The following is a 14186-nucleotide window of genomic DNA, read 5'->3' as shown; positions in this document are numbered from 1 at the left end:
TCAGAAAAAAGGAGCTGCATTGCAAAAAAAGCATCAAATCTTTTTACATTACATTCCATATAAAGAAAAAATTTGATTGGTTAACCTAACAGTCTCTACTATTCCCTAAATAATTATTTAATTCTGTGTTTAACAATACTTACTCTCACCGAAGATTGCAAACGTTTTACGCAAATATTCAATACCCAATTGTTCGAATCGATTTAAAGAAGATACCAAGTTTTACACATTCCACGAATAACATTTAATTTTAATTACTTCGTACAATTCGAGTATCGGCCGTATCTTTCGTGAACCCTATCAACCTATCGTCACGTGCGGAGAACGCCCAGAGGCGTCCAACGATCACGTATAACAAACATGTTCGTAGTGTTCCGCACAGGACGTGGAAGATAACCTCAACGGCGTCGAATTCCCATTTTATCGTATCTTTTCTCGTACGAATTCGGCCGATGGAGAAAGATCTAACCTGTATTTTATTACACGCTCCGTTTCTCGTAGCCGGTTGCCCGCTTCGCGGTCGCTATTTGTTTATACACGAATGGCACCGTCCGATATAATTGCATCGCGTCGCGACGTATTTTTAATGGTCCGTGGGCGTGCATATAAATAGTATGTCGTGCCGATAACCCGTCCTCTCTTTCTCTTTTCTCGAGCTGGTCGTCTTGTCCGCGTTCTGATCGCACTCCCGTGACCCTAGTACTACTCGCGATCGTTATTGTCACTACTGCTCTCACTACTGATCTTGTTGCTATTACTGGATTGTTTATTAACGACGCCGCGTCGCCCTGATTGCATTCTAACCACCATTGATGTCAACTCGTTTCTTCGATACGTTCTTGTCCATTGTTAGGATATCTTCGTTCGCGGTTGCTCGCGTCGTTATTTAACAATTCGTAAATTGAAAAAAATCGTAGTACCTGTTTCGTGGCAAGACGTAAAAATTCATTAAAAAATACAAGCACTTCGATATTCGAAAGAATCTCTTATAAGCTAATAATTCGTTAGTAACAATACTAACTGTATTTTAATTTTTGCAGTTATAGATTTTCAAAAATAAAAATCCGATTCGAAATTTTTATTTTCAATCTGTCACCAAATATCAGGTAAAAGTCATTTGTAAGTCACTTATGACCTACTTTTGCACAAAAGTAACAAACAGAAAAATTCTTCACTCGAGCATTAATCTTCAATCTTGAATCTTCAATAAATTTCTATAAATGAAAATTGAATTAAACCAAGGAGCAACAAGATCGTGAAAACCTGTACATTATATTCGTTACGCAGATTCGAAAAAACTCTGCTCATTTTTCATCGTAATCTTTCATCGGTGTCCGCCAGCCCGCTTTCAAGTCCCGAACCGCCGAACTACTAGCTTCGAAGCCGAGAAAACCTCAAATAAGAAGTACGCGGTTACGCTCGCCCCGCTACGTGAAGGTCCATTAATCAGCAGTTCCTGTTAACCGAAAACTATCAATTAGGGCCGATGAATAATCCCCCGTTCGAGATCGTCGAGATTCCGTTCGCGACTGGTTCCCGGGGCCACGTTGTCGGAACTGCCAATAAGTGGTGGCCGGTATTATTAACGCAATTACAATAATCGATCCGTTCGACGTAGGCTACCGGTGCGCCGATATAGTCGTCGTTAATAATGCCATTATTACGGGGAACACGGTGGCAAATGATGTAAGGTGACGTGGCGCAATCTGTCAGTGTGCTATACCAGACACGCGCGCGCGCGCGAACGCGAGCGTGCCGCGTGAAATCCTCCTCGCGTGTAACCGCTCTTCAACTCGGGCTGGTGGTTCTCTACACAGGGGGACTTGACATACCGACGATACGGAGGCACCCGAGACGATTAAACGACGACGATTCACCGCTCGTGAGTAGGGAGAGGTGGTGGGGGACGGGTGGGAGGTGCCTGGCACGCTGAACAGCTGACGGGATTCGAAGGACCTGATTTAAGGAGAAGGCGTCCTTGCGGCGACGCTGAATACCGTAATATTGTTCCCGCGCTGTTCACCGCCACGAGATTCGGGCCGGGATAAAGCGACCGGGAATGTTGACACGCTTTGATGAGTCGCTTGATGGGAAACGTCTTTGGTCGGAGGTGGGGCGGGGGAGTGGTGGGGACTCCCCGGTGTCTGTATCCTCGTCGTTCTTTCGGGCGTTCTCGGTCGATAGAGCGTATAAGTGGAATTTAGGGGGTTGTTTTTGGGGAACGCTCCGGAGAAGTTTCATATCGGGAGCATTCTTCGTTAATTCCTTTCAACCCTCGTTTGGCGGCGTCCCGGGTCCCGAGCACGAAAAAGAGAATTTAATGGTCGAAAAAATCGAACGGGGAGTCTTGTCCCGGAACGTGTACGGTGGAAAGGGTAGTTTTGGGTGAGATGTTTAATATTTTTTTTTTATATTTGCTTCGGTTTTTGAGATTTTCAATCGACACGGGTTCGGTTCGCGCTTCCGGGTTTCGAGGGTAGTTTTCACCCCTTGAATGCCAACCAATGAATCCTCCCGAGATTCTAACACAATTACCATTGTAATCAGTGGTGGTAACGATTATGATCGAGGAATAACAGAAATAATCAGAGCGAGTGTAATCATCAGATGCAATTAACCCACTGATCATTAATCATTCAATGATTACACCGTTGGCTACGATCGGATTAACGAGTTGATAATAAAGAAGCTGCAAAAAGTTAGTAAAAGTTAATTAATCATCCTTGATTAAAAATTATCGGTTAATCTTTCATCAATTACGAAAGTAATCGCGGGGCAATCAATTACCGCCTAGCTCCGCCAACGGGTGCCACTGTTTATAGTTTTCGTTCGGTCAAGGACGTTAGAAAGGCGTGGTCGAATATTCCGGCCAATAGCGTTCGATGAGAGGAGCCCGCCTATTCAAGACGGATCTTCCAAGCTCCTATTAGTATTGTTGAGGTTCCGCCCAAAAATAAAATAAAAGCGTCCTTCGTGATTGAAAAATACCGATTAATTATTTATCGACAAATTTTCAAAAATAATCATAAGACAATTTCCACTTAGCTCCTCCAACGAGCACTATTGTTTGTAGTTCTCGTTCGGTCAAGGACGTTAGAAAGGCGTGGTCGAATATTCCGGCCAATAGCGTTCGACCTCGAAAGGGGCCCGCCTACTCGGGACGGATTTCTCGAGCTTCTGTCAGTACTGCCGAGTTTCGATAAATTTTTTGACAAAATCGTCGCATAATTCTCGTTCGCAAGCTTGCAACAAATTATCTTTCAGTCTTCAAGGATGTAATCGGTAAAATTTCAATTCTTTGTCTATTCCGCAATTTTGGTGCGTGTTTCTCTGTTCATCGAATCCCATACCGACGAGTCAGTCGGTAATTGAATTCGATCGTGAACCGAGTTACTCTTTATTGATTCAAAGTCAGTGCACTCCTGTCGTCGCGGCTCTGAACTTACTATTCTGAACTCACGATCCAGAACGCGGCAATTAAGGCGATTCCAATTCGCGTTTCAGCGAGCGCTTCGATAGCGCCCGAGACCGTTTGTATCTAAATAATGCAGGCCTATTAATACGAGTCTTCGTTTTATCGTCGTTGCGACGCTTCCTCCTCGAGTTCGTCGCGCGGCTCGCGGGTAAACACGCGCTTGTTATTCGAGGAATATCCCCGTCAGATAGGACGGCAGGTCGTTCTTGCGAGTCGCTACCGATTTTTGCCTCTGGCGACGACGACGTCGCCTCGATTGCGACGTTGCTGATTCTAAAAAGGACTCTATACGCGATTCGAGGAAATTTCGGACGATAATCGTACGAAAATTGGCCACCGTTGCCGGAAAGTCAATTGTTCATCTCTTCCGGGTGAATTTCAACTCGAAAGATTTATAAATAAAGAGGAGCCATTGCATCGGAAAGAAAGTGCAAAATCTAGTCGGATTTAAGTTTTGGCGATGCAACGGTTCGGTTTGAAGTCCCTAAAATGTTGTATGCAACGTGTACTATATTAACGAGTACTTGGAAAAGATCATCGATGAGTTTCAATGTTAGTGCGAGAACCGTTACTTTGAAGTAACGTTACTTTTTAAAGTAATGCTTTTGCTTCGACTTGAGATAATTCAGAGTAGAGAACAATCTCTGTAGCTGAACATATCGTGTGTGAACTATAAAAGCATCCACGATGAGAAAACTGAGAAGCCGAAAATTCCCGTTTTCGTGCGATACAATCGAGATCTTGAAAGCGGGGTAGGTAGCGAAGTAGAATTTCACGCGTACCGTTCGACGGGGAATATGAACAGGCGCGAGTGAGATGGAGCAATAATAACCAAGTTTCATGTTAGACGTGAAATAAGAATTTTTATATTTTTAATTGTATATTTGGTATAATTTATACTTTGGTAGAACTTTCGTAACTATTTCGTTCGATGACCTTCGATTGCTTCGAAGTTGGATGAAATTCGCATGAAATTACAATCAGTTCGTTACGGACTCTATTCAGCTGCACGGTCGTTCGAAACTTCAAAGCGGGTTACGTTGAACGTTTTCCCCGATGATTGTGAACTTCGAAGTATAAGTACGTTTCGAGCAAAGAGGAGGGCGCACAAGTGGTCCGTGCCTCTCTCAATCGGTTCGCGCAATCGGAAACAAGGATTGTTCCGCTCGATTGGCTGGTAAACAGTATCATTATGTCATCTGCAACCGGCCAGCAACACGGTAACGACACTGTGTACTCGGTCACGTGTCGGCCTTTCTCTCCTCACGTGTAAATTATTTTCGTATCGAGCTGTTCGTTCGCATCGATGTCGGTCAGCGGGTTTCTTCGTGTCTGCGCGGAACGTTCGATAAATAAATCGCGCGTGTGTCGTTCTCCAACCATAAATCGGAGTGCATTTCTTGACGTCGACGGAATAGAGGATTCGTGTGTAAAATATGGAAGTCGCAGATTTGAACGAATCGTCGATATTTGGTGGATCTCCTCGAGACCGTATCGCGTCACGAAATGTATGAAGAGATGTATTCATGGGAATTCATTTTTTCAGCCGGAGAAAAATTTGAAAATTTTTACATTGATTTGGTTCTTGATCAAAGTTGAACAGTAAAGTCGAAAATGTACTATATCGCGCCATAGAGTGCATAAAGAAATGTATTCATGGGAATTAATTTTTTCAGTCAGAGAAAAATTTGAAAATCTTTACATTGATCTGATTCTTGACTATAGTTGAACAGAAAACTTGAAGATGGACTATATCGCGTCATAAAATGCATAAAGAAATGTATTCATGGGAATTAATTTTTTCAGTCAGAGAAAAATTTGAAAATCTTTACATTGATCTGATTCTTGATCAAAGTTGAACAGTAAAGTCGAAGATGGACTATATCGCGCCATAAAGTGCATAAAGGAATGTATTCATGGGAAATATCTTTTGTAGTCAACTTTTTTTTTATCCTTGCATTGACTTGATCCTTGATAAACATCTAATAATACTATATATAACATGGAAGTCGGAATGTATAGTGTTTGCAAAGTGTACAAAGGAATGTATTCATGGGGATTAATTTTTTCAGCCAGACTTTGACTTACAGGGAGAAATTTAAAAATCCTTACAGTTGATCAAAGTACATATAACGTGGAAGAGTAACGTGTAATTGCAACAGATACGTAAATTTATAGCTAATAGATCGTAATTGAATATTAATTGTCATTTGCTACGGTCTATGGTTTTATGGCTGATTATATTGCCAGTAGCGATTATGGATAGCTCTATCCATCGTAATTATTCTATTCGAAGGTACTGAATGTGACATTTAAGAAACACGGCTTTCCAAACTTCTATTCGGACAGTCGACGACACTTTTTATTTGTAATTGAACGACATATCGTGTTCCAAGATAATATTACTTCGTCTGATTACATCTCGTATCGTTTTACCATGACCGTAGTTGTAGCATGAGTATTTATTAGACGTCAAGTGATCGTGGATGCAGATTTTATACACTACTAGAACGTTACAGTGTTCACATTTACTCAGATTCTTCGAAACAGTTTTATTTCACATTCGATAAGATTCTCATTCCTTTCATTCAGCAAACTTCGGATATATTTAGTTCTCTACTTTAAAAATCCATCGAATTTCGTTCAGTAGGTATTCAAAATTTCTCTTCAATTAAAAAAAAATTCCTGTACCTTTCATTTACGAGATTCTTACCAACAGATCGACGATCTTTTCCCGATGAAAACGAGCCCAAACACGGCCCCGTTCCGATCATTTTCACTTGCCCCAAATTTTACTAAATTTTGAAAAATATCCAATCTCACGTAACCAAAAGTGGTCCGAGTATAGTCGTGTTTGTACTCGTTTTCATCGCGAGAACCTCCCCGAAACATTAATAACGCTCTCGCTCTCGTCCGATTGAAAAATACGAAAACATCAATCCCCGTTAATAAATAAAATAATATTTCACGTACCTCGTCGCTCGTCTGAAACAATTAGTAACCAGATGAAGCCAACCAAACGTGAACACTGCCGTGGATGATTCAGTTACCGGAATCCAGTGCGCAAATCGTTGCTTGAAAGCGGGAATCACTGGACGTTCCGCGAAAATTAATTCCGATTTGGCGCCGGTCTATGTTATCTTTGATTTTCCGCTTGTGTACTACAAACAGGCGGTGTTTATTTGTAAACAAGATTTATTCGTAAACGGTGGATCCACTCGTTCGATCGTTGGTTGATATATCGCGAAACGGTTAGATCTACCGTTCGATCAATGAGCGATGCGTTAACATTTCAAGGGGGCCGACATCGGCGCGTCGCTGGAACGGTTTGTTTTCCACCCATTTTCCTACGATCTATCTGCGCTGTACCACTTCGGTCGCGATAACGGGCGAATTATCATTGTTAACCCGCTATTAGCGGTGTCGTTGCATTAGCGTATCGTCTAGCCCGCATTTATTTAAACACTCCGCCCGCTCGCAGTTTAATTGCCGGAATTAATAAAGCATCGGCGACGCAACCGGGCGGCCCGTTCCCCCGCGCAGTTATATAATAAATAATTAAAGGTCCACCGTGTGGACCTGGGCGCGTGCGCATGCGCGTGGGCGCGGTAGTCGGCTGCCGATTGAAAATCGTCCGGCGTGCCAGGCGAGACTAATCGACGACGATCCCTAATTTATTTCCCGCTTCTGTAGCTCGCACGGTGCCGATTTCTATTAATCACGACCGCCAGAACGTTAAATAATCGCCGTGTAACCCGTAAACGCGGGCGAATTTTCGATCGGGGCGATCGTTTTTCCATGGAGAAAATTAACTTTGACGCTTCCGCGGAATTATTCACCCCCCCCCCCCCTACTTTTCACCCCCGACAGGCGACTCCAGGCCGGTGTTTAATTTACCGCGGTGCCTAGGCAAAGCTCTCCGGAATCAAATATTGTGTCCGGTGAAATTGCAAAATTACGCGAACAACGTTATCGCGGGGTTAGACTCCTTGCGTTTTGTTTATTTTTAGGTCGAGAACGGTTCGAGGTTTATCTATGGATAAATAAGTTACATTTATCTGTGTTTATCTACCGGTAAATAGATTCTATTTATATGACTTTATTTACCGCGATGAATAGGTTACAATTATCTAAGTTTATGTACTGATAATTGAGTTCCAATTGTCAATATTTACCCTCCCGCTAAGTAAACTCTGTTCTAGGTTAATCTATTGTTAACAAAATTCTATTTTTTTAAGTTTATCTATTGGTAACAAAATTCTATTTATATAAGTGTATTGGTAACAAAATTCTATTTATATATGTTTATTGGTAACAAAATTCTATTTATCTATGTTTATTGGTAACAACATTCTATTTATCTATGTTTATTGGTAGCAAAATTCTATTTATCTATGTTTATTGGTAACAAAATTCTATTTATCTATGTTTATTGGTAACAAAATTGTATTTATCTATGTTTATTGGTAACAAAATTCTATTTATCTATGTTTATTGGTAACAAAATTCTATTTATCTATGTTTATTGGTAACAAAATTCTATTTATCTATGTTTATCTATTGGTAACAAAATTCTATTTATCTATGTTTATTGGTAACAAAATTCTATTTATCTAAATTTATCTATTGGTAACAAAATTCTATTTTTATAAATTTATCTATTGATAAAAAGATTCTCTTTATCTATGTTTATCCACCGACAACTAAGTTCTATTTATTCAAGTTTATCTACCCGACAACCAAGTTCTACTTATCTAAGTTTATCTATCGATAAATAAGTTCCATTTACCAAAGTTTATCCATTCATAGATAAGATAAATACTCGAATCGAATCGTTCGAATTTTCTCTCTAAATATACCATCCAAACAAAAAACAAAAACCCAGATAGAAAATCACGCGCGCGATTTGTATTTTCTCTCGTAGTTTCACCAAATTATTCCGTGTAATTGAGAAAGTCGTTGAATTCGCAAAACTCCAGTCCGTGGATCTTGTCGATGGGCAATTTTTTTTTTTCCATTCCCGTTTCCCAGCGAGCGATGACTGAGGAACTGGCCCCAACGCGTCCGCCATTGAAAATAGTCGACGTTCCAAGGCATTCAAAAATATTTCTCGTGGAAGTTGCTCGACATCCAGGATCTCCAGGGATTTGTCGATCCGCATTTGACCCTGAGCTCGTCACCTGCCCCGGCAGCCGTGCCGCCGTTACGATTTATGAGGGAATTTTCACAAGCCTGCCATCTTCTCGTAACGAGGTCCTTTCGGATCGTCGAGGTTCTTTGATCTCGAAAAGATTACCGGGTCGTTGCCGTTACATGCAGCGAAGATCCAGGCGAAAAGCGCGCCTTTTAATTTCGGGACGAAATTAAAATCAGTCCCGAACGCGTCACCGTTTTTCTTTGGAGGGTTTTCTCCCGCGCTTCCGCGTGTAACGACGATCACCGCGTTTTCGTTGAACTAACGACCTTCTTAGAAATCGGACCGTGTCGCGAATCAGGGGTAAAGGGGAATTTTCAAGAATATTTTTCTCTTTTACTTCCACGACGCCGAGACTACACCCGTAAGGGTTATTTAAGTCGGGGCGAACGCTCGGGGAAAAGATTATAGGTCGACGAACACAATTATCTTGTAACCGAGTCGGCGATTAACATGTAACCGGGGTGATCGAGGCGAATGTGATCGATTAGTTTTGTAATTGTTAATTGAGAGATTGATTTTCACTTTTCATTGCGATTGGACGAGTTAAGAATTAATAATGATAAAGTGGATCGAAATATTGGAAAATAATTTTTTTACAAATACTGGGATAATTTTTATAATTTACTTGAGAGTGTACGATACTCGACCCTCGCGAATCAGGAGTAAAGGGAATTTTCAAGAATATTTTTCTCAGGAGAAAAGATCGTAGGTCGACGAACGTAATTATCTTGTAACCGAGTCGGCGATTAACATGTAACCGGGGTGATCGAGGCGAATGTGATCGATTAGTTTTGTAATTGTTAATTGAGAGATTGATTTTCACTTTTCATTGCGATTGGACGAGTTAAGAATTAATAATGATAAAGTGGATCGAAATATTGGGAAATAATTTTTTTACAAATACTGGGATAATTTTTATAATTTACTTGAGAGTGTACGATACTCGACCCTCACGAATCAGGAGTAAAGGGAATTTTCAAGAATATTTTTCTCAAGGGAAAAGATCGTCGGTTGACGAACGCAATTATCTTGTAACCGAGTCGGCGATTAACATGTAACCGGGGTGATCGAGGCGAATGTGATCGATTAGTTTTATAATTGTTAATTGAGAGATTGATTTGCACTTTTCATTGCGATTGAACGAGTTAAGAATTAATAATGATAAAGTGGATCGAAATATTGGGAAATAATTTTTTTACAAATACTGGGATAATTTTTATAATTTACTTGAGAGTGTACGATACTCGACCCTCGCGAATCAGGAGTAAAGGGAATTTTCAAGAATATTTTTCTCAGGAGAAAAGATCGTAGGTCGACGAACGTAATTATCTTGTAACCGAGTCGGCGATTAACATGTAACCGGGGTGATCGAGGCGAATGTGATCGATTAGTTTTGTAATTGTTAATCGAGAGATTGATTTGCACTTTTCATTGCGATTGAACGAGTTAAGAATTAATAATGATAAAGTGGATCGAAATATTGGGAAATAATTTTTTTACAAATACTGGGATAATTTTTATAATTTACTTGAGAGTGTATGATACTCGACCCTCACGAATTAGGAGTAAAGGGAATTTTCAAGAATATTTTTTTCAAGGGAAAAGATCGTCGGTTGACGAACGCAATTATCTTGTAACCGAGTCGGCGATTAACATGTAACCGGGGTGATCGAGGCAAATGTGATCGGATAATTTCCATAATTTACTCGAGGTTGAATTCGACAGAGAAAGGGAAATAATACCGTATTTAAAATAATAATAAACAAGTTAGAGACAAGATAACAGCGATACACGGTTGTAGATTGTGAATGTTATTTATTATTATTGTCGTGTTTATTTTCACCAATCAATTACTCTCGTAATAATTGAAGACTTGCAAAATTTGTTTCACAGTAATTTCGTTCGGAACGATCGATAATCGTATCCCCCCCCAAAAATAAAAAATGGAACTTTCGTTAACGGTACAATTTTATCGATTTTAAAATAATTATTGTTCGATATTTTTCTTTTAACGAGGATTCATTTTTGCATTCACTTCGTTTCTTTCGATCGATTCTATCGTTGCTCACGATCGAAACGTTATTTTTGACGTCGTTGTTAACAATGCGTGTTACAGTTGAGTAGCCGAGCAACGAGATAAACAAATCTCCAGTCGGTAACCGGATCTGAAACTTTAATTTCTGTTTATGCCTCCGGTACTTCCCGTGTAACTTCCAAGAATTTAAATTTACTTTGGTAACAACGGAACTTATTCACAAACTAAATTATTACTCGGGAAAACACCACTCGAAACGCTTCTATTGCTCTCCTCATTATTAAAGTGTACCGTGTAATTTCACTACAATTAAGGAGCCGGGAAATTAAGTGACAAGACCCGAGAAATTTCACCGAGGATACGCTGACTTTGAACTCGGAGTCAACGTTAAACGCGTTAATTTTCCCAGTTTCTTGGAAATTTCGTATTCTTAAAATCTGCATAGAGGAGGGCAAGGTGCGCGATTTTAAAACGGTTTCAAAGCGATTTCAAACCTGTTAACGTAATATTCGTTCTACCTGCAAATCAATTTAATAATTCATACTTCCGTGCTTCTCTGAAACGTACATAACCTCGTTTGGCAAAAATTTCCTCACTTCGTCGAAACGAACATAACCTATCTCGGTGAAACACCGTTGGGTCGATCATTTATCGAAAGAACGGATAAAATGAGTGTACCTCCAGAGTATTATTTATTATTTATTTATTTTACCTCTTCGTACTCTTTGCGAGTAAACGTTCGTTTACCGCGCGGGACCAGATACGAGAAAATGAAGCTCGCAAAGAGCGCGCCCGAAGTGTTGTTTCCATACCTAACCTCAATCATCGCGCATTATCTCGAACTCGGGGAAGATGTTTCGCCGCATTATTTTTCCTCGGGGAAATTCGAATTCCTCGTCTCGTCTTTGATAAACCGCGGAAGTAAATATTGAACGAGGACATGAAGGGTCCGTGCCTTTTAAGGGCTCCTCTCGTAGCCACGAAGTGACCTTCGTTTCGCAATGGAGCCCCCTTTCACCTAACGTTCATCGAGTGCACTCGTGATTCAGCCGTCTTTTTATCCTCGTAATCGGGAAAATATCGAAAGATCGCGAGTGGAATGTAAATCCGAATTTAAAAACTTGGTTCGACATGGGTACTACACGTACCTCCAAACATGCACGTTCCGAGTCTCTTAACCTCGTTTTACGAAAAGAAAAATTTTCTTTTCTCTCAATCTACGTAATCGTGCGTCTTCTTCCAATCTTGTTCTTTTCTCGTGTCATCGAACGAAACGAAAAATGAAAATATACAGGATGTCCGTGCAAAGTATCGAAAATATATTTTTAAAAAAATTGTTTTATACGATAGGAGCGAATATTACACGGTGCATGATATTATATACAGTATAAATAATATTTTCACCCGTTTAAACAACATTCGTAAGAGAATTTTGATACTATCGATAACTCGTGAAATACTCCACCGGGTGAAAATAAAACAGACACCCTGTATGTCTAAACAAATGCTTCTGTCAGACATCACTTCTTAAGGGTGAACATTGGTCACATCTTCGTCAATATCTCGAATTTCTCAACACTTTATTACTGTGTTTTTAAATAATTTAAAAACAAAAAAAAATTTATTTTTTAAAAATTGGAAAGGTGACGGTGTTTACCCTTTAATTGGGACGTTTCACGTGTTGCGGGGTTCCTCGATCAGGTAATCCGCTTCCCAGTGCTCTCTGGATGCATGTATTGACTCCTGTCAGGTTCCAGGGTTGGGGAGACCGATTCTCAAAGAGCGTCGATATTCTATTTTATTTTTATCAATAATGCTTCCACACGGTGCTCGTAAATAAGATTTCGATTTGCTAAATAATCGGCTCCGCGTAGGCCAACGCGGGGGCCAACGGTAACATTATTGCGAATGATCACCAACGTTGCAGAACTTTCCGCAGACGGTGAGGGAGCCTTTCGCGGACAATGGGAACAATGAGGAACAATTTTACCGCTGCCTTTGTGCTCCTGCTGGTGCTGATGCTTCCGACGAGTCAATCTCTTCCGCGTGGCAAAGAAAATTCCTTCAAGAGAAACAGTTTAGCCGACACTTTAACCCCGAAGACTCGATCGGCCGCGACGACGTACGAGTGCCTCTTCGTGGACGAGAATCTGCCGACCTGCGACGTCAAATGGTCAGTTGTCTCGTTCTTAACCGTTAATGGCCGTAGTCGATCACAGAAATAATTTAATTCGAATTTTAAAACAATTTTTACACGTTTCGATATAGTCACCCTATAGAGACGCGTCCACGGTGGTTGTTTATAAAATTATGGTTCGCAGGATGCTAGAGTCGGACGAGGAGGACACGGATTCGTCGAGCGATCACAAGAAGCAAGATTTGGATCTGCAGCGTGACAAAATTACGGAATTACCTATTCAAAGGACGAAATTCGACGCTTCCGCCATGACACAAGTTGTGGTTTACACATTCGAAGGTTGTTTGCCACCGATACATCACGATAGGTGCGAGCTTTGTTTCTTTATCTCATTTATTTCCCCCGAGGAACGAAACGAGAGTCGATTCCGAATCGGATACGGGAGAACGTATAGCTCGACGATTTGAAAACGTCCCCGGGGGGTGTGGCCTGAGCGTAGTGGACGCGTGAGCCGAGCGTAGTGGGGGTGTAGCCCGAGCGTAGTGAGGCGTGGCCCGAGCGTAGTGGAGGCGTGGCCCGAGTGTAGCGGAGGCGTGGCTCAAGCATAGTGAGGGCGTGGCGCGCGACACCTAGAAATTTTAATATCTCGAGAACTGTCCAAGCTTGGAGGCCAAGATTTTGTAAGATTCTGGTCCCTAACATCGACTCGGGCCACGTAATAAATAAACAAAATACGTAGAATGAAATAATCCTTTTCTATACTTTGCTTCAGAAAGGTCCGCGAGTTGATAATTTTTTTTTCAATGTATGTACGAAAGTAAAGAAAAAAATTGAGTTCTCCCACCGCAGGGATCATTTTCCAGTCGTCGAGCTATATCTCGTTCTCTCTCCGTTTCGAAATCTAGGATTAAGAGCACCGCCATTAACTTCAATAGCAGAGTTTTTCGGATAATTTGTCCGCTTTTAACGCTATTTAACGCGCTCGCTACCGACGTTAAATTAGAAAACTGTCAGTCGCAGGTCACGTTACCGTTTGTGGCAACTTTATTTAATGGGCACGTTTTTAACTACGTATACGCGATTGGGTCATGACTCGTGCATCGTTTGTTTACACGAAAGATGAAATTATCACGGATACGCGACGTTGGTCGCTCGTGAGAAATCGAGCGCATCGAAGCTGGTAGCGAACGTAGTTAACCTTGTTACACGGAATTTTAATCGTTTTCATTTCGTACGATCGTTATTCCGATGTATCGAAGACGAAGGAGGAACAGTACAGTTCGTTGAGAAGTTTCACGTAGAGATATCGTATTGTTCTACGCGAGAGATCAACGATAATAAT

At 40.9% G+C, this 14186-nt stretch overlaps 1 protein-coding gene across 6 annotated transcripts in view; it reads left to right on the top strand.

Annotated features, from left to right (window-relative positions):
* Positions 1 to 14186, top strand: part of LOC143148574 (uncharacterized) — a 48899-nt gene that overhangs the window by 29556 nt on the left and 5157 nt on the right. For 5 of the 6 annotated variants that reach the window (XM_076315022.1, XM_076315024.1, XM_076315023.1 and 2 more), the window contains exons 2-3: positions 12647 to 12880; positions 13029 to 13211. In XM_076315022.1, the coding sequence (XP_076171137.1) occupies positions 12672 to 12880; positions 13029 to 13211 (392 nt within the window). In that variant the 5' untranslated portion in view covers positions 12647 to 12671. Of the gene's footprint in view, positions 1 to 12634; positions 12881 to 13028; positions 13212 to 14186 lie in introns of all 6 variants that reach the window. The other variant, XM_076315025.1, reaches the window with a different exon arrangement.

This window comes from Ptiloglossa arizonensis, chromosome 6, assembly GCF_051014685.1.
Source record: "Ptiloglossa arizonensis isolate GNS036 chromosome 6, iyPtiAriz1_principal, whole genome shotgun sequence".
In the NCBI taxonomy this organism is placed as follows: Eukaryota; Metazoa; Arthropoda; class Insecta; order Hymenoptera; family Colletidae; genus Ptiloglossa; species Ptiloglossa arizonensis.
This window is presented reverse-complemented; position numbering and strand designations above follow the sequence as displayed.